The sequence below is a fragment of the Silurus meridionalis genome, unplaced genomic scaffold, assembly GCF_014805685.1.
Source record: "Silurus meridionalis isolate SWU-2019-XX unplaced genomic scaffold, ASM1480568v1 Scaffold70, whole genome shotgun sequence".
Taxonomy (NCBI): Eukaryota; Metazoa; Chordata; class Actinopteri; order Siluriformes; family Siluridae; genus Silurus; species Silurus meridionalis.
The window spans coordinates 507,876-532,504 of record NW_025804663.1 but is presented as its reverse complement, the minus strand read 5'-3'; the positions used below and the strand labels follow the sequence as shown (position 1 = coordinate 532,504).

Genomic DNA, 24,629 nt, shown 5'->3' with positions numbered 1-24,629 from the left:
TCATTGTTGGAGAGGAAGTGAAGAGGCAAAGTCATTAGCAGTCTGGAGGATGGAGCAGGTGCAGCAGGGGGGTTGAGTAGACTGACTTAGGTCTCCCAGTCAGGAAGTCCAGGATCTAGTATCAGATCCTGTATCTGTAAGATCATGTAACTTCCTGTCTGTTTGCTTTCTCATACCATCTCAGGGAGTTTTCCTTGCCACAATCACCACTAGCATGCTCAATAGGGATAAACCTCATATAATCTCATGAATCTTTAATTGTTTTTCCATTCATCCACCCTCTGATGTACATCAGACTATGTGCACTATACAGGTCCAACTTAAAGGAGAGCTTGGCCACAGCTGTTCTGGTTCTGTGTTAGTGGACAAGTCAAAAAGGGTAACAGTATTTTCACTGTACACTGGTTCAATCTTTTCTGAATAAAAAAAAAAAATCTGATGCATGTGAAGTAAACTGCTGGAAATAATCATGATGGACTGCTTCTTGAATGTTCTTCTCCATAGTCCTTTGCTTTTCCACAGAAACATAGAAGAATGTGCATGGGAATGGTTCCAAAAACCAATGGCATTGCCTCTGGAAAAGTCCCCTGGATCACTGGATGCTTATGGAAGACCGTAACTATAAACATGATGAACATGTCATAGATGGTTTTCAGTTTCTGTATGACCAGTGGTTCATCTTTTGATGGCTTAGATGTGCTGTGGAGTTCTTCAGCTCTGATAGAATTAAAGGACGGCCTACATTTCACTGTAATTGTGTAGTGAGACAGAATTGTGATTAACTCACCGTTTGGTAGCAGGACCTGGAGCTCCATTTTGAGGATGAAACTGGTTCTAAAAGGTGCTCTGGTATAGAAAATGATCTGTATGTAGGGTTAACTGTTCATCTCTACAGACCAGCACTGGAGGAGCTCGGGTTTGTTATGTTTCAGTGTGTACTTTATTATCTTTAGAGTCGTTTCATCCACAAACAGTAAAGATTGTTGCCTCGAGGGTTTTGGCAAGGACTTAGATGAGCATATAGATCTTTGCATTTAGATCATCTGTTCTCCCGTTGTTTGTCTGTAAGGCTCGAGGTCTTGATGCTAGACCAGCTCTCTCACTGCATTCATGCTGTAGGTGAAGAATTCTCTCATAATGTCTGTGTGGACAAACGCAATTAAAGATTTGCAGCTTTAATAAAAAAACAGGCAGACGAATCCAAATGAATCAACAAGCACATGATCAGAAAACACAGAGACATTCAGTCAAATAACAATCTGGGACCTTAACTGGCATTTAGCAGACACCTTTATCCTGAGAAAAACCCGTCAGCAACATCAGCAGAAGGACCCTGAAGAGATGAACACACTCAGAACTGCATGGTTTGATGATAGAATACAGTTACAGCAGAGAAATGACTTGTAAAGCTGCTTGATGTTCAGGAGCTATAAACGACATGGCAAGTCTTTCTGTACAAATCAAACCAGTTGTGGACTGTGTAATACCAAGCAGATCAAATCTCTAAAGATCTAAAGATTAGATCTGAACATGTGGAGAAGAACATTGCAGTGGTTCTGAAAAGAGCACATGATTGTGTAACAGGTGCAGCAGTAATGCGAGTTACAGTCATGATGAGCTCTGGAATTGTGGAACTGGGAGTTGGTGACTGAAGAACGAGTACGAGCTCGTAGTTCTGAAGGAGCAGTGGAGCAGTGTGTAACGAGCGTTCACTAGAAAAGCTTTGATTAGGATGCTGACAGTGTAAATACTGCACAATGGGAATTGTGGCATCAGTATCAGTGAGGACGTGATGATCATGTCCTGTCTGCTCATGTGATTATAACACTGGTGCGTCATTTTGAAGAAACGGCTTAACGGAGTGATGATGCGTGTTGTGAAGGCTCCTCACCATGGCAGCTCGAACAGACTCCATGTTCTCTGGTGTGTGGGACATGCGTTTTTAAAGGGTGGAACTTGTTTCTTTGAAATGAGCAGAAGGGACAGGACCATGACGTTCTAACTGGTAATGATGCTGAAATTCCCGTTGTGCAGCACTCACACTATCACCATTCTTCACTGCTCCATTCGAACTGATGGTAAGGGGATTAAAACGAGCTCCAAACTATTGCTGATGCCTCAGGATCACCAAATCCTAGTTAATAAATGTCCTGCGTCCCTGCGCCTCCTTCAAAACTGCAGGTGTTGATTTGGTGATGTAAATATAAAGGACCACTTTCTTTATACTGGAATACTCCAGATGTGTCAGCAGCAGCTGGACTTCCTCAGATATTAGTCAGAGTTTTCACACAGCCCATTTATTGTTTTTAAAAGTAAGTAAAGAAGTTCTTAAATATACCCAAGAAGATCTAAAAGATAATTGCTCTATAAAGCAAATAATTGTGTGTGTGCCAGGAATAATGAGCACAATTCTATCTACAGTCTTTCTGTGTGCGGAACCTTCTGAACAATTATTTACACACACAATTTACTGTTCCCTTTTTAAACATTTGATTTTATAATTCATGTGACCAGGAGGGTGGGAACTCGTACAAGAGACGTATATAAAGGGGAATAATGAAGCAGTGGGATTTTAGAACATCTGCACACTTCAAGCTCAGAGACTCGGTTCTCAGTACGGTGGTGTCACACACTCAAGGTAAGTTCTTTTGCCTACACTGGTAATGGATATCACACAATGTGTGTGTCATTCTTCAGTAAAATAACACAGCACCAGGAACACTTTCCCAGTTTTCCATCTAATGGATCTGCTGAATTGAGTTTCAGAATGATGAAGATGCTGCTGGTGACTCTGGCTCTTGCTCTTCTGCTGACCAGTGGTGAGGGACTTGAGCTTCTATTCCAATTAAACTTCAATGGTTATTCATTCATCTTAATTTAAAAGTTGTTTAATTTAGTCAAAGTGCTTCTGAAAAGATGACGTTTTTCTTGTGTCTGATCTCCACAGGTTCTGGCCTTCAATGCCACAAGTGTGGTCCAGATGGAAAATGTTTTATTGAAACCTGTCAGGCATTTCAAGACACCTGTATCACAACAAGAGTGAAAAACGGCATTGGTGTGTGAAAGTGTTTCTTATTTCATCAGACTTTTACCTTTTAACATACCATCAGATTCTCTGTGTGTGTGTGTGTGTGTGTGTGTGTGTGTGTGTGTGTGTGTGTGAACATATTAAAAAATAAATGTTTCTTTCTCAGGTTCATTTGTAGGAAAGAGATGCTTGACTCAGGCTCAGTGTGTGCAGGTTCAGAAATCCAATTCATGGCCTACTGCATGCTGCAGGTCGAATCTCTGCAATAACTTTGTTCCATAAAAATGGAAAAAACAGGAGAAATCAGTTCCTGATGATTTACAATAATGTGCTTTTCTGTCAATCTTGTGATCATTAACTGTGCATGGGATTAGACACAATTTACACTGTATATCTCTGAAAGTGTGTTCAAATAAAATCATTTCAGCAAATACAAATTTGACTCACTGTCCACTTTATTAGGAACACCTGCTGATTTTTGCAGTTATTGAATTTTGAGTGAAAATGACGGCTCTCCGCTCACTTTCTCACTGAGAGTCGCTGTGTGTGTGAACGTAGTGAAAACAGAATGCACAGGAATGAAAAAGTGGAAAAGATCTTTTTGTAGCTGAATTTGAATCTGAGAAGAGAGAGGAAGAGTGTTCTACTGTCTCAGGGGAAAATAAATGAAAAGCCACAGCTACACTGTGGAGCTGAGAAGAAGAAACAGCACGCAGGTGATTTGGAGGCTTTCTGACTTTGCGAAAAGGAAAAAGAAGGGAATATGGAAGAAGGTGAGGGAGGTGAGATTGAGATGGTTTGGACATGTGCAGAGGAGGGACATGGGGTATATCAGTAGGAGAATGCTGAGGATGGAGCCACCAGGAAGGAGGAAAAGAGGAAGAACAAGAAGGAGGTTTATGGATGTGGTGAGAGAAGACATGCAGGTAGTTGGTGTGAAAGAGGCAGATGTAGAGGACAGAGGGGTATGGAGACGGAGGATCCGCTGTGGAGACCCCTAATGGGAGAAGCCAAAAGAAGAAGCAGAAGTTTGATGGAAAGATTTCAGTGTCATTAAAGTATTAAATCTTATTATTAGTTACAGTAAGGAAAATAAGTATTTGAACACTCAGCTATTTTGCAAGTTCTCCCACTTAGAAATCATGGAGGGGTCTGAAATTGTCATCCTAGGTGCATGTCCACTGTGAGAGACATAATCTAAAAAAAAAATCCAGAAATCACAATATATGATTTTTTAACTATTTATTTGTATGATACAGCTGCAAATAAGATCTGCTGCAGTTCAAACCGAGCGTCTAGAATGTGGAAGAAAGGTGATTTAAGTGACTTTGAACGTGACATGGTTGTTGGTGCCAGACGGGCTGGTCTGAGTATTTCAGAAACTGCTGATCTACTGGGATTTTCACGCACAACCATCTCTAGGGTTTACAAAGAATGGTCCGAAAAATATCCATTGAGGCAGTTCTGTGGGTGCAAATGCCTTGTTGATGCTAGAGGTCAGAGGAGAATGGCCAGACTGGTTCGAGCTGATAGAAAGGCAACAGTAACTCAAATAACCACTCGGTTACTACAGCAGCAGTAGACCACACCGAGTGCCACTCCTGACAGCTAAGAACAGGAAACTGAGGCTACAATTTGCACAGGCTCACCAAAATAGAAGATTGGAAAAAGGTTGCCTGGTCTGATGAGTCTCGATTTCTGCTGCGACATTCGGCTGGTAGGGTCAGAATTTGGCATCAACAACATGAAAGCATGGATCCATCCTGCCTTGTATCAACGGTTCAGGCTGGTGGTGTTGGTGTCATGGTGTGGGGGATATTTTCTTGGCATACTTTGGGCCCATTAGTACCAATTGGGCATTGTGTCAACGCCACAGCCTACCTGAGTATTGTTGCTGACCATGTCTATCCCTTTATGACCACAGTGTACCCATCTTCTGATGACTACTTCCAGCAGGATAACGCACCATGTCATAAAGCGTGAATCATCTCAGACTGGTTTCTTGAACATGACAATGAGTTCACTGTACTCAAATGGCCTCCACAGTCACCAGATCTCAATCCAATAGAGCACCTTTGGGATGTGGTGGAACGGGAGATTCGCATCATGGATGTGCAGCCGACAAATCTGCAGCAACTGCGTGATGCTATCATGTCAATATGGACCAAAATCTCTGAGGAATGTTTCCAGTACCTTGTTGAATCTATGCCATTATTGCCATTATGGATTAAGGCAGTTCTGAAGGCAAAAGTGGGTCCAACCCGGTACTAGTAAGTACTAGTACCTAATAAAGTGGCCGGTTAGTGTATATTATACAGGTGTTTATTTCTTTTCATTTTGATGATTTTGACTCACAGCTAATAAAAACCCAGAATTCAGTGTGAAAATGAGAAAGTTGAATATTGGAGACTTGTGGTGTCTCACTCTAATCAGCTCATTAACTCCAAACACCTGCTCAGGTTTCCTGAGTCTTTAAATGGCGTCTCAGTCTGGTTCAGGCTCCACAATCACAGGGAAAAACTTGTAGCCAGGCAAGCACCTGCCAGTAGGGGTGTGGTCAGCTAAATATTCCAACACTTTTTAAGCAGGCACTGGGCAAGGGGCCTCAAAATGTGGGCCCTGTTTTAAAAGCACATGGGATTTAGTGCTGCTTTGTTTGGGTTTGTTTAAACTCGCCCCAGAGGAGGTGGGCCAAGTTTATTATTTTAGTTTGTTTAATTTGTTTATTTGGAGGGATTTATTTTGATTGTATGGGAAAATTGTTTATTTATTTAGATGCAGATAAATTGAGTAATGCTGACTGTGTATGTTGACAGCTGCTGGTGTAGGTAACTATATGGGCTTTGTCTTATTTGTTTAAATAAAATGGCATGAAAGGTTTTGTTTGTATTTCTCTTTGGGAATGTGTTTTGATTCAGATCTGGATAAATGCTTGAACATCAACTGATTATCTGCCAATGAAGGTAAATTAGTTAATATTTTAATTAAATGAGTGTGCAGTTGGTAACCATGGTTTTAAATGTTTAGTGTTTTTAAAGCATGTGATGTTTTGTTAATTTCTGTGTTTTCTGTTTTAGATTTAAGTCAGTTGCTGTTTCTCCCGTGTTTTTGTTTGGACCCCTGGTTGGCCGGTCTCAGGACTGTGCTGCATGGTGGCAGCATGGTGGCAGCATGTGTATTGTGTGAAATGTTTGTGTACGTATCCGGTTGGCCGGGGCTTTGTTTTTTTGTATTCTTTTATTTTTATTGATGATACCTTCCCAGCCTTATGGTGCCAGCTTAACTCATGGTGCTTGTTTTTTGTGTGCGTGTGCGCATCCCTTTGTGTATGAGGTCTCTCAGTCAGGAAGTCCAGGATCCAGTTGCAGAGGGAGGTGTTTAGGCCCAGTAGGCTCAACTTCTCGATCAGGTGCTGAGGGATGATTGTGTTGAATGCTGAACTGAAGTCATTAAAAAGCATTCGTACATATGAGTGCTTGTTATCCAGGTGGGTGAGGGCCAGATGGAGGGTTGTGGAGATTCAATTTATTTCAATTCATTTTTATTTGTATAGCGCTTTTAACAATGAACATTGTCTCAAAGCAGCTTTACACAGATAATGTGGTGATTAAATGTAAATATGTTCTTTGTAAGTATGTTTGTCCCTGATGAGCAACTGTGGCAAGGAAAAACTCCCCGAGATGGCATAAGGAAGAAACCTTGAGAGGAACCAGACTCAAGAGGGAACTTCATCCTCATCTGGATTGCACCGAATGTCCATTTGAAGCAGATATACAATGTTGCGGGGTACAGTGATGATGATTAGAAGTGAACTTTATCCTGTAGCAGACTGTTGACCTCAAAGCGCCCGTTCTTACTCCGGAATTTCATGGAACCACCCAAGGTGTTGATGAGAAACAGACCCAAGCTGCACACAGTGGCCTCCAGTTGAAGAGAACACTATCCGGAGGCAGGCCTGGACGAAGTGGGAAGATCCACGGAGGGGAGAGGGGCAGGAACAGTGGTCACTGGAGCCTCAGGAGCATGTTTAACTCGACAGAGAGAGAGAGAGAGAGAGAGAGAGAGAGAGAGAGAGAGAGAGAGAGAGGGTGACGGGAAGAGAAGGATATGGATTATTAAGTGTAACTATTGTTGTATGAAAGTTAATGTCACTGTGCAGTTTGGTCTCCGGCAAGACTCGCTATGGCAGCATATCTAAAAGGGAGAACCAGAAGGTAACACAGACATGAGGGATCTCTGGGATAAGAGACGACCCACCACACCACCGTCAACAAACCTGAGTGAACGTGTGAATGTGAGAGGACGACAGCATACAAATATCCCAGTTCACCAAAAACTCCATATCCATGATCCCTCCAGATCTGCACCTTTACCTAAGAAAAAAATCTATTGATCAAAGGCTTGACCTTCTTACTGTGCCTCATGACGAGCCTCCCGAAGCACTTCATCACAATGGGTGTAAGCGTGACGGGACGATATTCATTGAGGCAGGATAAAGTAGACTTCTTCGGCATGGGAACAATGGTCGTTGTCTTGAAGCACATGGGAACAACATTACTGCTCAGGGAGATGTTGAAGATCTCCGTGAAGACATCTGCTAGCTGTTCTGCACATTCCCTGAGCACTCTGCCAGGAATGTTGTCAGGTCCAGTTTGGCCCTTGCTGTTCTTAAGGCCGTCTTGTCCCCTGATCTGAAGGCAGAGTCTCTTTGTTTCAGCAGCACACGCAAATTTGCAGTCATCCACGGCTCCTGGTTGGAGCGTGTAGTAATTGTCTTGGAGATGGTCACATCATCAACACACTTGCTGATGTAGCTGGTCACTGATGTGTACTCCTCCAAGTTGATGGAATCGCCATTGGTTGCAGCCTCTCTAAACATGTCCCCGTCAGTACACTCAAAACAGTCCTGAAGAGCAGAAGTAGCTCCTTCTGGCCAGGTTTTCACCTGTTTCAGAACCGGTTTAGAGCGTCTGATGAGTGGTCTGTATGCTGGAATTAACATAACAGAGCTGTGGTCTGAGTATTCAAGATGGGGGCGAAAATGAGATTCACATGGTTGAAATCTCCGGCGATAATAAACAATCCGTCGGGGTGAGCATTCTGCAGGTCGCTAATAGCGCCGTAGAGTTCACTCAGTGCCTCCTTAGCATTAGCACTGGGAGGAATGTACACTACGACAATGAAAACAGTGGTGAATTCCCGAGGTAAATAAAATGGTCTACATCTAACAGTCACAAACTCCACTAGCGATGAGCAGTAGCATGAAACAAGCACAGAGTTCTTACACCATTCCGTGTTGATATAAACACACACGCCACCACCGCGAGTCTTACCGCACAGAGCTGCGTTTCTGTTGGCTCAAAACACGGTTAGCCCGTCTAGCTGGATGGCGGCTTCCGGAACGCTGTCGCTGAGCCACATCTTCGTGAAAACAAAGGCGCAACAGTCTCTAAACTCTCGCCGTGTGGTTTGCAGGAGTCGGATGTAGTCCAGTTTATTGTCCAGGGAGCAGACGTTTGAAAGAAAAATGGACGGGAGAGCTAGGGTTAGCTTTTAGCCTAGCACGGACACCCGCCTGCTTGCCGTGATTCCGCTTCCTCAAACAGCGCTTCCGATGTCCCCTCTCCTGGCTAACGGCACCAGGTGACACCGAGGGCTGGGGGCCTGGTCTTTGTGGCCGAGGTCGCAGCAAGCCGAGGTCGCGAAGGTTATTAATAACTTCATCATGCAGATTGTTGGTTGCATGATTCCTGTAGAATAGCAGTGTCTGGTGGTCGTACACATGAACACAGCTGACTTTGGTGTCCACGTATTGTAATAGGTTGGGGTAAATATAGTGAAAGCACCATTTTTGGATCCGGAGAGGCCGCTGCGAGCTACTGCCGCGCCACCATCTTGGATCAAATTAATCAGACTGTGGCATGTTAAGAGGAAGATGAGAAACAGGATACCAAAAAATGCAGATAAGCCGAAGGTCACTGTCAAAGAAACCTCACACCACCTCAGCCGTGCCACAGACTGATCACCTCCATGCCACAGTCTGATCTCCTCCATGTCACAGACTGATCTCCTCCATGCCACCTTCTGATCACCTCCATGCCACCTTCTGATCACCTCCATGCCACAGTCTGATCTCCTCCATGCCACAGTCTGATCATCTCCATGCCACGCCCAATTGAGGCAGTAATTAAAGCAAAAGGTGCCTCAACCAAGTATTGAGTACAGATACAGTAAATAAACAGACTTTCCAGAAGACCAACAATTTACTTCAAATGTTTTTATTGGTCTTATAAAGTTTTATCATTTGTTGAAATGTGAATTTTGGGTTTTATCAGCTGTGAGCCAAAATGATCACAATGAAAAGAAATATACACTTAAAATATATCAGTGTGTGTGTGATGAATCTTTATTTTATACCAGTAATATATAAAAGATCACCTTTTCTATTAAATTACTAAAATAAATCAACGTTTTAATGATATTCTAATTAATTGAGATGCAGCTGTATAGTATGTTGTACAGTGTGTACAATGTGAAAAACCAAATAACAGACACTGAATATTCCAATAGCTTTTATTGATTTATTTGTTAATCAAGCCATCCGTTCATTCACTACAGTTTTAGACTCAACTCTGGTTGTAGATGAAATCCGTAATGAGTAAATCAATCTCAACAGTAACAAGAAAAAACTCTCGATAATTTGAGGAAAAAATCTTGAGATGAACCACTGATCAACACTGGATATTGGCTTTCAGCGGGACCGTGTCCTCTAAAAGTCCATCCCTGAACCATTTGTGGTTCAAGATTTCTTTTAAAGACGGTCGATTGTAAGGGTTTGTTTCCAAGCACCATTTTATCAGTTGACAGCAGTCTGTTTGAGCAGCAATTAGACAGAACGAAAAGTAAAAATTAGATACAAATTTAAATTCACAAACAAAAATTATTCACTTTGTTTAGTCATTTTATATAGTACTGGACTAAACATTATGCTTCTGCATTTTCTCACCAGTAGACAGATCAGGGCCAAAGGACAGAAACCCATCAGCAATTTCATCTTCCTCAAAGGGCATATCACCACAAACCACCTGATACAGCAGGACACCCAGACTCCAGACAGTAGCAGAGATGCCAAAATACCCTGTGTCAAGCCTCCACTCGGGCGGCCAGATACTCGGTGTACCTGAGAGAAATAAAGGAAATATCAGCCATGTCACAAAAACCCTCCACGACGTTGTCGTTCTACACCATATGTACTCTTTATGTTCTGACTGACCTGCGATGTATGTGTACAGCTCATCCTTCAGCAGATCACCACATCCGAAATCAATCAGCTTCACCTCCAAAGTGTCCGTATTGATCAGAACATTCTGGGATTTGATGTCTCGGTGAAGAACTCCACGTTCGCAGCACTGAAGAACAGCCTGAACCACTTGCAGCATGATTTTCCGAGCCAGTGGTTCATGTAGTGTATATTTGTTTTTTTTCAGGAATCTCCACAGATCCATGCAGGGGACGGGATACTCCATTACCAAGTAGAAGTAAGCAGGTGACTCGAACCATTCCAACAGCTCCACCACGTTCTTACAGCAAGTCGGCTTAGACATCATCTCCATTAATGCCACCTCAACAGGCAGGGGGACGGTCTGTCCGGGCTACAATCACACAGACACGGTTAGCAAGAGATAGCACTCACCCCGATGGTTAGTTAGAGTTAGGGTTAGAGTTAGGGTTAGGTTTGGGGTTGGGGGGTGGTTTAGAGATAGGGTTAGAGTTAGGGTTAGGTTTGGGGTTAGGTTTGGGGAAATAGCTGCCGCTCCAGGCACCATGCCAAAATCCGAGTGGGGATTAGGGGTGGGATCGAGGGTTAGGGTTAGGGTCGGGTTTAGGGTAAGGGGTTAGGGTTTAGGCATTAGGGTTGGGGTTAGGGTTTAGGGTTGGGTTTAGGGTTGGGTTTAGGGTTGGGGTTAGATTTAGGGTTGGGTTTAGATTTAGGGTTGGGGTTAGGGTTTAGGTTAGGTTTAGGGTTGGGGTTTAGGGTTAGGGTTTAGGGTTGGGGTTGGGGTTAGGGGTGGTTAGGGTTAGAGAATATAAGATGGGTTAAAGAGCTGAAGTGTGATGATGTTGCAGGAAGAGGTAAACAGATGCAACAGTTTGGTCTGAAACTGCTCTATAAACTATGTGTAATTTATATCTCTGTGCAGAATCTCAGAAGTACAAAACGTTTACTTACAATAGTGATGAATTTGTCATATGGATGTCTGGTCACACATTTAATAGCAACCTGTTCAGAAGAACATTACAGAATTAGTCAGATATACAAGGGTTAGGGGTTAGGGGTTGGGGTTGGGGTTGGGGTTAGGGGTTGGGGTTAGGGGTTGGGGTTGGGGTTGGGGGTTGGGGGTTGGGGTTTAGGGTTTAGGGTCAGTCTAAAAAAAGAATAACAAGAAGTACAGATTTATTACCAGCCTCCCATCTGCTTTACACACTGCACTGTAGATTGTAGCAAAAGATCCATGTCCCAGCTCATGTTTGATAGTGTATCCGAAATCTTTTTCCTCTACACACACACACACACACACACACACCCACGCACATACACACGCACACACACACACAAATGAAATGAACCTTTAAAGGAACTTCTTGATACTTTACAGTCACACCAAAAGACTACTGTACTCTTTGAATATAAAACACTGGGCTTGTTTTTAACCTAAACATTTCTGCATGGTGCAAATCCACAAATCTACTGTACTGGACTTTATTATGAGAAAAAACAGTAAATAATGTGTGATTTGAGTTACACACTACACGCCACAGTACAGAGTTTGTTAAATCAATGTGAAATGTTTAGAAGAGATCTATGGATTATAATGTACCATATTTTGGATAGTTGTATATAGTGGGTGTGAGATGCTCCTCCATCAAGCAGTAAAAGTCTTGATTCTCAGAAGAACATGAGCTGGACTGCTCCTCATCAGTTGATAGTGTGGCATTGTTTAGCTGGTGAAGTTTGTTCAGCCATTCATGTTTTTCTTTCCCTGTGTTTAGCTGCCCAGAAAGCTACAAGACAGAAAGAGAATAAATCAGTGAGAGATTGCGCATGTGAAACCTGGGAAACATTTCACTTTTATGATTAAACTCACAGATATAGCGAGTTCAATCAGTCGTTTATCGATGGGCTGAAAGTCTCTGGAGCAGGTCGTAGCGATGCTTTTACAGTAATCCAGTGCCTGGGCAGAAAAACCAGCTTCGGCCAGCTCAAAGGTGTGAAGGCACTTGAACTCCTATGAAAAATAGAAAGGTGTTCATTCCTGGTACTTGACATAAAATATATGACATGAAAAAGAGAGAGAGAGAAAATTCACACCTGGAAGTGTGTTTGTCCGAAACCTGAGGTCAAATACAGCACATACTCATAGACCTCAGTCCTTTCAATCGCTTCCCTGGTGGCTGCTTTACTGTCTGGGGGACTGGGGCAAAAGAAACACGTCAAATAGTGTAAAATACACACACACACACACACACACACACACACACACACACTACCATTCACAGCCAATCAGATCAAATCCGTCACGTGATCCCAGCTTCACTTTTGCTACCACATAGCAGAGATGTGCTGCATATGTCCATCCTCTGGAAGCTGAAGATAAAAAAACAAACATGCATTAAAAAATCTACATCCAGAAACTGGTCCACTTTATTAGGCACAGCTTCCTTCTCCGTAACTTATCCAAGTACTGAGATGCTTCAGAAGCTGTTCACCTGCACCTACACTGTGCTAATGACACAGGATTCACAGGTGTTCCTAATAAAGTGGACATTGAGAATAATACAATAATAATAATAATAATCTTTATTTTATATAGCGCATTTATAAGTAACATCTCCAAGCGCTTTATACGCACAGAAGAAGAAATAAAAAATAAAGTGATAATAAATAATAAATAAATAAATAATAGTAATAATAATAATAATAATAACAATAATAATAATAATAAACCAAATAAAATAAATAAATAAACATGCATAATTGTGTAGAACATTGTGGAGAAATGAAGTGTATTGGTACCGAAATCATTTCCCATTTTAACGATATCTTTTTTCTGATCATCTTCTGGAGCATCTGAGCACAACAGCTTGGCTGGTGTAAGACACCAGTTCTCCACGTTCTTCATGTGACTGATCTGGAGCACAAAGGTCGCGTTAGTCCACAGGATACTGACTTACACAACTGACACACAGTACAGACAGGTGGTGATGTGAACCTCACCTTTTCCCTCACACACTCGTGGCCCTTGAGGAGGATCCTGCCGATGTCAGCCATCGTTACTTTCTGGAAAGAAAGAAATAATCATTCATGCACGTTTCATCATTCACATATGAACACAATGAACCTCTTGTTACACGTGAACTTACAGCATTTCCATCACAAAAAGCTTCAAAAATCAGCCAGAAGTAATAACAATTCTGCTGCTCAGGTTCATCCACACGAAGCAAACACTCCTGACATTTCTCCTGGATGAACCTCATCAGCTCGTCCTTCTTCATCTTATCACTGCAACACATGCAACAGCTGGATTACTGCACTCAAACTCACCAGCAGAGGATATGCTTCATTTATGGCATTTAACCGACAGTCTTATCTTTGGTTAAAGTTAAGGGCCTTGCTCAAGGGCCCAACACTGGCAGCTTGGCAGTGCTGGGATCTGAACTTGTGACCTTCCAATCCAAATTCAAACAGCGTATCCACTGAGCTACCACCTCCACCAGCCTGAACATTACTGCTTAAATACTGTACAGGTGAGAAGAGAAAGAGAGGAGCATCCTACCTCATCAGAGGACCAGGGAACATCAGCTTCTGATCATCAAGCAGGTATTTATTACAGTGCAGGACGTCGCCCTCTCCTGGAGTCAAACACAGCAAGAACTGTTTATCTCAGTCATACATCAGTATAAAAACACACCCTGATCCAAACCTCAGTCGCTTCCAAACATTTAGAACGGAGTGTGTATTGACCCCCTGCTGAAGAATAACAACCCACGATCTGTACTGGTTTTAATGGGGATTATAATGTTTATATTAGAAACTGGTTTTGTTTTAATTGCTACAATGAGAACTGTAATGGTTTTAATGGAATTGTAATGGTGTAACTCTACTGGTCATTTGTTGTAGTAGATGCCATTAGATATCAATACAACACGTTTGCTGAACTTCTACAGGATAACCATTAGATTAGATTAGATTACATTACATTACATTACATTACATTAGATTAGATTCAAATGTATTGTCATTACACATGTACAAGTACAAGGCAACGAAATGCAGTTTGGGTCTAACCAGAGTGCAATAACAGCAAGTGCAGGATATCCAGTGTTTAACATGATTTACATCAGGGGTGTCAAACTCAAATTCACAGTGCGCCAAAATTAAAAACTGCTCACGGGCCAAACTCAATATTTATTGCATTTATTTCAATTGCAGTCAATTTTATAAAAATTAAATGCAATTGTGCATGTTTTCCGTCTCTCCAGATGTGTACTTTTTTATAAACATTGAATCTAATACAACCTAAGTTTAATATTATAAACACATGAGAAATTAAATTTGAAATAAAACACACATCAGTGGTATTTGTTTTTTTATTATGTCTATTGGTTGAAGTCAGATACCTGCATCTCTTCTTATATGCACGTGCATCATGTCTGGGTTTAGACTCTGATCTGAGCATCATGTCTGGGGTTAGACTCTGAGCTGAGCATCATGTCTGGGTTTAGACTCTGAGCTGAGCATCATGTCTGGGGTTAGACTCTGAGCTGAGCATCATGTCTGGGTTTAGACTCTGAGCTGAGCATCATGTCTGGGTTAGACTCTGAACTGAGCATCATGTCTGGGTTTAGACTCTGAGCTGAGCATCATGTCTGGGTTTAGGCTCTGAGCTGAGCATCATGTCTGGGTTTAGTCTCTGAGCTGAGCATCATGTCTGGGTTTAGACTCTGAGCTGAGCATCATGTCTGGGTTTAGGCTCTGAGCTGAGCATCATGTCTGGGTTTAGGCTCTGAGCTGAGCATCATGTCTGGGTTTAGGCTCTGAGCTGAGCATCATGTCTGGGTTTAGACTCTGAGCTGAGCATCATGTCTGGGTTTAGGCTCTGAGCTGAGCATCATGTCTGGGGTTAGACTCTGAGCTGAGCATCATGTCTGGGTTTAGGCTCTGAGCTGAGCATCATGTCTGGGTTTAGCTCTGAGCTGAGCATCATGTCTGGGTTTAGCTCTGAGCTGAGCATCATGTCTGGGTTTAGCTCTGAGCTGAGCATCATGTCTGGGTTTAGACTCTGAGCTGAGCATCATGTCTGGGTTTAGACTCTGAGCTGAGCATCATGTCTGGGTTTAGACTCTGAGCTGAGCATCATGTCTGGGTTTAGGCTCTGAGCTGAGCATCATGTCTGGGGTTAGACTCTGAGCTGAGCATCATGTCTGGGTTTAGGCTCTGAGCTGAGCATCATGTCTGGGTTTAGGCTCTGAGCTGAGCATCATGTCTGGGTTTAGGCTCTGAGCTGAGCATCATGTCTGGGTTTAGACTCTGAGCTGAGCATCATGTCTGGGTTTAGGCTCTGAGCTGAGCATCATGTCTGGGTTTAGGCTCTGAGCTGAGCATCATGTCTGGGTTTAGACTCTGAGCTGAGCATCATGTCTGGGTTTAGACTCTGAGCTGAGCATCATGTCTGGGTTTAGTCTCTGAGCTGAGCATCATGTCTGGGTTTAGGCTCTGAGCTGAGCATCATGTCTGGGGTTAGACTCTGAGCTGAGCATCATGTCTGGGTTTAGTCTCTGAGCTGAGCATCATGTCTGGGTTTTGGCTCTGAGCTGAGCATGATGTCTGGGTTTAGGCTCTGAGCTGAGCATCATGTCTGGGTTTAGACTCTGAGCTGAGCATCATGTCTGGGTTTAGGCTCTGAGCTGAGGAAATCCTCAGGATTGAGTGAAGATGTTCATCAGTGAGACTCCTGAGTGGTGTTTTGTTCATCTTCATTAAAGAGAACAGTTACACACACAGATATGTGCTGGTGAACACAGAGAGGATTAGAGCCCTTTCGGGGAGGAAACATGGAAACTGTGCAGCACACACTGAGTCCTACTTTGACTTGATCGTGTCTCTACACTGGAGTTCAGTCAGCTCCATTTGGAGGTTGGTTGCTGCGCTTTCCACTTCAACCACAAACGGATTACTGAGCAGATCAAATCTGCATTTCTGGGCTTCAAAGTCGGTAAATCGCGGAGTAAATTCAGCGCTGAGTAGGCGGAGTTTCTCAGCGGTCTCGACTGACGCGCTAACAAAGCATTCTGGGATTTGTAGTATTAGCGGTGTATGAGCTATATACGGGCGGTCCAGCTTTAATACACATTTGATATGATCTCGCGGGCCAAATATAAATACACCGCGGGCCAGATTTGCCCCCGAGCCTGAGTTTGACACCCCTGATTTACATAGTTAAATAGAATGAAATATAGATTATAAACAGTAATTTAAAGATGTATATGTACTATAAATGTAGTATACAGATGAATATATATGTACTATGAACAATAATATACAGATGCCTATTACTATACACAGAGATTAGAGTGCCATTAAAACTCTATTCATCTGTCTAATAGTGTGTGTGACACAAACACACACACACACACACACACACACACACACACTGTGATGGACATTTGGTTTAATGGATGGTGGTGTTGTGTAATGGTGTCTGTAATGGTTTATTTAAGAAATTCACAATAAATCTTGAGTATTAAAATAATATTAATAATAATAATAATAATAATAATAATAATAATAATAAAATAATTTGACCCTAAACCCAACCCAAACTCAACCCAAACCAAACCCAACCCCAAACCCAACCCAAACCCAAACTCAACCCAAACCCAACCCAAACCCAAACCCAACCCAAACCCAACTCAACCCAAACCCAACCCAAACCCAACTCAACCCAAACCCAACTCAACCTAAACCCAACCCAACCCAAACTCAACCAAACCCAACTCAACCCAACCCAACCCCAACCAAACCCAAACCCAAACTCAACCCAAACCCAACCCAAACCCAACTCAACCCAAACTCAACCAAACCCAACCCAACCCAACCCAAACTCAACCTAAACCCAACCCAGCCCAACCCAACCCAAACTCAACCAAACCCAACCCAACCCAAACCCAACCCAAACCCAAACCCAACCCAAACCCAACCCAAACCCAAACCCAACCCAAACCCAACTCAACCCAAACCCAACCCAAACCCAACTCAACCCAAACCCAAACTCAACCCAAACCCAACCCAAACCCAACTAAACCCAACCAAACCCAAACCCAACTCAACCCAAACCCAACCCAAACCCAACTCAACCCAAACTCAACCAAACCCAACCCAACCCAACCCAAACTCAACCAAACCCAACCCAACCCAACCCAAACCCAAACTCAACCTAAACCCAACCCAACCCAAACCCAACTCAACCCAAACCCAAACCCAACTAAACCCAAAACCCACCCAACCCAAACCCAACCAACCCAACCCAAACCCAACCCAAACTCAACCCAAACCCAACCCAACCCAAACTCAACCCAAACCCAAGCCAAACTCAACCCAAACCCAAACCCAACTAAACCCAACCCAACCCAAACCCAATCCAAACCCAATCCAAACCCAACCCAAACTCAAGCCAAACCCGACTCAACCCAAAACCCAACCCAACCCAAACGCAACCCAAACCCAACCCAAACCAAACCCAACTCAACCCAAAACCAACTCAACCCAAACCCAACCCAAAACCCAGAGCGACGCACAGAAGTGTCTCTGATTTACTTCCAAATAAGTTGTTTTATAAACTACATGTTAAATCTCAGTGTCTCTGTGTGTGTCTGTGTGTGTGTGTGTGTGTGTGTGTGTGTGCGTGTGTGTGTGTGTGTGTGTGTGTGTGTGTGTGTGCGTGTGTGTGTGTGTGTGTCTGTGTGTGTGTGTGTGTGTGTCTGTGTGTGTGTGTGTGTGCGTGTGTGTGTGTGTGTGTGTGTGTGTGTGTGTGTGTGTGTGTGTGTGTGTGTGTGTGTGTGTGTGTGTGTGTGTGTGTGTGTGTGTGTGTTCTTCTTTTCTACCTGTACTGCTTTGTTCTTTACTGGGATCAGTTGTAGATCTGTTATGATCCATCTCAGTTGTTGATTGCAGATATCAAGAATAATTTCTAGAACAGAAGCAGATTTGATGGTTATTTTTCCTGATAAAGGAATTTCCTGTTACACAGTGATTAGAGAAGATTTGATCTCCAGGTATGGCTGTGAAGTATAAAACTTTTTCTATATGCATCTTTGGGTTATTATTAATCCCTGGTGTTATTCCAGCACAGACAGCAAGAGATTTAGTAGAGAATATTTCTCATCCCAACATGACGATCCCATAAAACAGGATAAAAAAGGGTTTTTTTCTTCTCCTAGAATCTGTGAGAAGGAATCATCAGAGGCTCGACCCTTTTCCCATGTGTATGAATGTTAATAAGACGTTTGTGTTCCTCCAGAACATTTCAGTCTAAGATTTACTCTTTAACATGAAACCACATGGTCCTACAACACACACACACACACACACACACACACACACACACACACACATATCAGTATAAAGTGAGAGTGAGAGAGGTGTAAACGTGTTTCTCCATGAGGTTAATAATGTTACAGATGTTTTGGTTGGTCACTGAGACCCTGGTTTATGTTCTGCAGGATCAGTGTTAGTTACACACCTGTCTGCTGCTGTAAACTACTGAACACACCTTCAGCGTTCCTGATCATTTATACTGCTCGCCCTCTGTGACGTCATTACTTATCTCTGTGATGTTGTTACTCTCTACGACGTCATCGCGCGCACACACACACACACACACACACACACACACACACACACACGCCTGGGTAGTGGGCGGCGCTGGTAAGTGTGTGACGTCACTTCCTGTTTTTGAATCACTTGCCGCGAGTTGCTTGTTTGCGTTTAAACTTTAGGGATTGTGATCATGGATGATCTCTGGAAGATGGTGTAAACTTCTTGCTTTCTCCACTTACAGGAAGCCCAGGAAGTGAAGGAATCTCTCTCATATGGAGAACATGTAGTTTATTCAGCGCTAATGCTCAGGAGCACCATTCCTCTCCACTTTACAGGTTTGTTCTCCTCAGTGAAGAACCCGATGAGGAACATGAAAGAGCTCTGGCTGTAGGAGACTCTGTTCTAAAGCGTTTAAAATGGGCTGATCCTTTAGGAGCACCTAGAAGAGATCTTTGTGATATGTGAAAGCAGTGAAATCCCGCTTTGCGTTTCGTTTCGATGTATGGACCTGGAGGGTTGCCGTACCGGCCGCCATGTTGTGTCACGTGGGTTCGTGTGGCAGCAGCAGGGGGCGAGATGATTCATTTAAACCCCAAAATCTCCTCAAACATTCAACAAACGGGTTTCTTTTGTTCCCAAACAATGAAGGAAAGAAGGAACACCAGAACCGCGCTGGAACACCGCGGAAAGAGAGCACTCCTGTCCCTGTGTGGAGGTTTGGAGCAGATGTTGGGTGCAGGAAGTGTGGATATGAACAGTGAAGAAGAACATGGTGAGAGTGTGATCTTACACCCTACATAAACACTTGTAATAAATCAGCACTGTGGGATTTACTCAGTCAGTATTCATATCACTGTACTATGGGTTCATCCTTCACCCAGACTTCCTCCTGATTTACTGCTTACACACTTATTACTATTTTATTATCATTAATGCTGTTCAATTCAGGATATCTGAAATAATAACCAATGGTAACTAATAGAACCTTATTCTAACGTGGTGTTATTATTATTGTGAGCTACAAAACATGTATAGCAGACATGAAGATTAGTCGTCTTCTTCTTCTTCTTCTTTCGGCTGCTCCCATTAGGGGCGACAGCGGATCATCCGTCTCCATCCCCTGTCCTCTACATCTGCCTCTTTCACACCAACTACCTGCATGTCTTCCTCACCACATCCATAAACCTCCTCCTTGTTCTTCCTCTTTCCTCCTACCTGGTGGCTCTATCCTCAGCATTCTCCTACTGATATACCCCATGTCCCTCCTCTGCACATGTCCAAACCATCTCAATCTCACCTCCCTCACCTTGTCTCCAAAACGTCCTACATGCGCTGTCCTCTAATAAACTCATTTCTAATCCTGTCCATCCTCGTCACTCCCAACGAACATCTCAACATCTTCAGCTCTGCTACCTCCAGCTCCACCTCCTGTCTTTTACTCAATACCACTGTCTCTAATCCATACAACATCTCAGGTCTCACCACAGTCCTATAAACTTTCCTTTCACTCTCACAGATACTCTTCTATCACAAATCACTCCTGCTATCACTCTTCTCCACCCACTCCACCCTGCCTGCACTCTTTTCTTCACTTCTAACACACTCTCCATTACTTTGCACTGTTGACCCCAGGTACCTGAACTCCTCCACCTTCTCCACCTCTTCTCCCTGCAACCGCACTCCTCCACTGCCCTCCCTCTCATTCACACACATGTACTCTGTCTTACTCCTACTGATCTTCATTCCCCTTCTCTCCAGTGTGTACCTCCACCTCTCCAGGATCTTCTCCACCTGCTCCCTACTCTCACCACAAATCACAATATCATCCATAAACATTATAGTCCAGGGAGACTCCTGTCTGACCTCGTCCATCAACCTGCCCATCACCACTGCAAACAGGAAAGGGCTCAGAGCCGATCCTTGATGCAGTCCGACCTCCACCTTAAACCAGTCTGTCATTACTACTGCACACTTTACTGCTGTCACACTGTCCTCATACATGTCCTGCACCACCCTCACATACTTCTCTTACACACCAGACTTCCTCATACAGTACCACAACTCCTCTCTCCACCCTGTCATACACTTTCTCTAAATCCACAAACACACAATGCAACTCCTTCTGACCTTCTCTATACTTCTCCACCAACATTCTCAAAGCAAATAATGCATCTGTGGTGCTCTTCCTCAGCATGAAACCATACTGTTGCTCACAGATGGTCACCTCTTCTTCGACTGGTACCACCTTCTCTCAGAATAAGAGGTAAGTACACTTCAAGGCTCTTCTCTGTTCTGGCACTGAGGTGGTGGAATGAACTTCCCCTGGATGTCGTACAGCAGAGTCCCTGATTATCTTCAAACGACGACTGAAGACCTTCATCTTCCTGAAATACTTAAATGAGCACTTTCCAAGTTTGTAGAATTCGAGTTATATTTATATTAAGTTTATAATCTTGGGTATCAGTGTAGATTTATTCATTACTAGAGACTCAAAGCACTTTTGTACGTCGCTCTGGATAAGAGCTTCTGATAAATGCCACAAATGTAAATGTAAATGTCTTCTCTCAGCCTGGCTTCCACTACTCTTTCCCAGAACTTCATGGTGTGACTGATCAACTTTATTCCCCTGTAGTTACTGACTTTCCACTCTTCATCCTCGTAATCACTGCTCTCACTTCCTCTTTACTAATCCTATCCACTTCCTGCTTCACCATCTCCACATCATCCAACCTTCATCCATCATCCAACTGTCTCTCTCTCTCTCTCTCTCTCTCTCTCTCTCTCTCTCTCTCTCCTCACTAGTCAACACATTTCCATCTCCATCCTTTATTGCTCTAACTTGCAGCACATCCTTCCCAGCTCGGTCCTCTGCCTGGCCAATCTGTATAAATCCTTTTCTCCTTCCTCAGTGTCCAACTTCTCCTACAGCTCCTCATATGCCTTTTCCTTGGCTTTCACCACATCCTCTTTACCTGCTGCCGCATCTCCTTGTTCTCCTGCCTACTTTTCTCATCACTCTGTCGATCCCAATTCTGTTTCTCCAACCTCTTTCTCCTTCTGCTCTCCTGCACTTCCTCATTCCACCACCACGTCTCTTTGTCTTCCTTTCTATTTCCAGATGTTACACCAAGTATTTTCTATCTGTCTCCCTCATCACTCCTGCAGTAGTTCCACAATCATCCAGCACCTCTTCACCACCACCGAGCCTCTCTCTGACCTCTTCCCTGAACCTCACACTACAGTCTTTCTCCTTCAGTTTCCACCATCTTATTCTTCTTTCAGTCCTCACTCTCCTCCTCTTCTTCTTCACCTCCAAAACCATCCTACAGACCACCATCCGATGCTGTCTAGCTACACTGTCCCCTGCCAACACCTTACAGTCTCCAATCTCCTTCAGGTTGCATCTCCTACATAGAACATAATCCACCTGTGTGCACCTTCCTCCACTCTTATCGTCACCCTATGATCCTCCTTCTTCTTAAAATAAGTGTTCACCACTGCCATTTCCATCCTTTTAGCAAAATCTACCACCATCTGCCCTTCCACATTCCTCTCCTTAAAACCATACCTACCATCACCTCCTCATCACCTCTGTTCCCTTCACCTACATGCCCATTAAAGTCTGCTCCAATCACCAATCGTTCTTTCTTGGATACACCTTCTACCACTTCATCTAATTCACTCCAGAATCTTTCCTTCTCCTCCATCTCACAGCCAACTTGTGGAGCATAGGCACTGATGACATTTATCATCATCCTTCAACTTCCACCTTCACGATCATCACCCTATCAGAAACTCTCTTCACCTCCACTACACTCTTACTGTACTCTTCCTTCAGAATCCCCCCTACACCATTTCTCTTTCCATCCACACCATGATAAAACAGTTTAAACACCTCCAATGTTCCTGCTCTTACTCCCTTTCCACTTGGTCTCCTGAACACACAACATCTCTACCTTTCTCCTCTCCATCATATCAGCTCCTCTCTCCCTTTACCAGTCATAGTACCAACATTTAAAGTACCAACCTGAACCTCCACTCTCCTCCACTTCTCCTTTCCCTGCTGTCTCTGTAGATGTCTTCCTCCTCTACTTCTCCTCCACTCTCCTCCACTTCTCCTTTCCCTGCTGTCTCTGTAGACGTCTTCCTCCTCTCCTTCTCCTCCTTCAGACAACAGCAGCACAGTTTACACCAGTACCCTGTTGTTAATGATACCTGTGGTGGTCGTTGGTAACCCGGGCCTCGACTGATCCGCTATGAAATTCTGATTCCTGATCCGTATATTAGAATCGGTACACTGGATGTCCTTTATAACACAAACCTTCACATTTATCTGGAGTTGAGACACTGAGAGTCTCCTGACCTGAGTAACTCTAATGACTGGGTTGTGAAGTGTACAGTATTAAATGAGTAAAATTGTGATCTTCAGTTCTTCTGATTGTCATGTATTATGATTACTGTGGTTGTTACCAGTATCCGCCGTTAGAGGGCGCTGGAACATGTGAGAAAAAAGATATAAGTAAAGGTGTGTGTGTGTGTGTGTGTGTGTGTGTGTGTGTGTGTGTGTGTGTGTGTGTGTGGTTATTTTATTAGAGATGTTACACTCCTCAGTTATACACTGCTTATTTTTCTGTAATTTGTGCCTTTCAGATTTGGAGAGCTGCAGCACTGTTCATGGAAACAGCAGTGTGAGTGAAAGTAACAGGAATCATGACACTCTAAGATGCACACATCTGCAGTCACTTAAAAAACGACCAACCCGACGTTCCAGCAGCAGAGGTGACGTGTCTGCTAAGTATTTGAATGCTAATACATTACTTTGAGCTCTTTCCCGCTGAAGAGGAGGAGCGACACCACAGAGGTTGAACTGGAGTGAGAACACTTTAGATTGTAAATGGAGTTGGAAGGAAGGCGTCAGCAGACCCAGATGGAGGATGACCAAGCTCTGTGTGTGTGTGTGTGTGTGTGTGTGTGTGTGTGTGTGTGTGTGTGTGTGTGTGTGTGTGCGTGTCCAAGTGATTAGTGCATCAACCCATACTGCACCCAGTCAAACACCAGTTTCTGCTCCAGTCTGTGCAGCAGAGCAGTGACCCACACTGCACACACTCCCCCGTGATCACCAGGCCAGTGAAGGATCCCAGTGTGGAACCAGGAAACCTCCACTGCTGCTTCTCATCAGTTTCACCCCAGAGAAACGAATTCAGCTGAAAGATTTCTTGTTCACTGGATGATTGTTGTGTCATGCAGTGTGTTTGTGTTTCACCATAAGCACATCAGAACCCAGACAGAACCTTTTGTTCTTTGAGAGAGAAGACATTTGAATGTTGTTTTTTAATAAGCAGAGAAACATTTTCAGACATGGTTCTGATTTGTGATTTAGATTCTTATTTTTATTGGACAATCACATCAGTAATGTTTGCAGTGTAACTAAACTCTTTATTTTTTGTGATTATTAAATTATTTACAGATTTAAGTTCAGACGTTGAAAATATTCTGTTCTGAAGTCACTTATATTTTACACAAAAACACTTCTGTCTTTTTTATATCATTCCTTTAAAGAATAAAAACAACAATAATAAACACTAAACAATGAAATGCAGCCTTTTGTGAACTAAAACATTTTAACATTCAACTGTTACAATCTGATCAGAGATAAAAGGAAGGTGAATTAACATAATGTTCCCTTTTAATAGTCTAAAATGTGGTGTTAAAGCTCTGTGAAGA

General features: G+C 43.2%; 1 protein-coding gene and 2 long non-coding RNA genes across 5 annotated transcripts; 2 read left to right on the top strand and 1 right to left on the bottom strand.

The window, feature by feature from the left end:
- Positions 1–554: 554 nt before the first annotated feature.
- LOC124382567 lies at positions 555–3,315 on the top strand. 2 transcript variants are annotated; one of them, XR_006925079.1, is made up of 4 exons: positions 555–2,638; positions 2,767–2,819; positions 2,948–3,055; positions 3,195–3,315. It is a non-coding gene; the product is annotated as an uncharacterized LOC124382567 (long non-coding RNA). The 2 variants fall into 2 exon arrangements; XR_006925078.1 differs by having other exon boundaries at positions 555–2,819.
- A 6,274-nt stretch (positions 3,316–9,589) lies between these two features.
- Positions 9,590–18,951, bottom strand: LOC124382559 (serine/threonine-protein kinase PSK1-like). The gene is made up of 15 exons (XM_046844589.1): positions 18,829–18,951; positions 18,191–18,276; positions 13,864–13,939; positions 13,451–13,589; positions 13,305–13,367; positions 13,104–13,218; positions 12,578–12,674; positions 12,399–12,501; positions 12,175–12,315; positions 11,908–12,091; positions 11,491–11,585; positions 11,259–11,309; positions 10,302–10,680; positions 10,035–10,208; positions 9,590–9,899 (listed from the first exon to the last, which is right to left on the bottom strand). Exons 2-15 carry the CDS (start codon positions 18,240–18,242, stop codon positions 9,760–9,762), a joined length of 1,809 nt encoding a protein of 602 aa, XP_046700545.1. The 5' UTR covers positions 18,243–18,276; positions 18,829–18,951; the 3' UTR covers positions 9,590–9,759.
- Positions 18,952–18,962: 11 nt separating this feature from the next.
- LOC124382560 lies at positions 18,963–24,492 on the top strand. Of its 2 annotated transcripts, XR_006925077.1 has the most exons (3): positions 18,963–19,013; positions 19,147–19,677; positions 23,556–24,492. It is a non-coding gene; the product is annotated as an uncharacterized LOC124382560 (long non-coding RNA). The 2 variants fall into 2 exon arrangements; XR_006925076.1 differs by lacking the exon at positions 18,963–19,013 and having other exon boundaries at positions 19,043–19,677.
- Positions 24,493–24,629: the final 137 nt, after the last annotated feature.

Bases quoted from the DNA above. Each gene is read 5' to 3' on its own strand.
- LOC124382559 (XM_046844589.1), bottom strand. From the start codon at position 18,242: ATGGATCATAACAGATCTACAACTGATCCCAGTAAAGAACAAAGCAGT. The intron at 13,219-13,304 runs GTGAGGTTCACA...TTTGTGCTCCAG, and splicing joins ACGAGTGTGTGAGGGAAAAG to ATCAGTCACATGAAGAACGT. The intron at 11,310-11,490 runs GTAATAAATCTG...TCTTCTGAACAG, and splicing joins GTAAAGCAGATGGGAGGCTG to GTTGCTATTAAATGTGTGAC.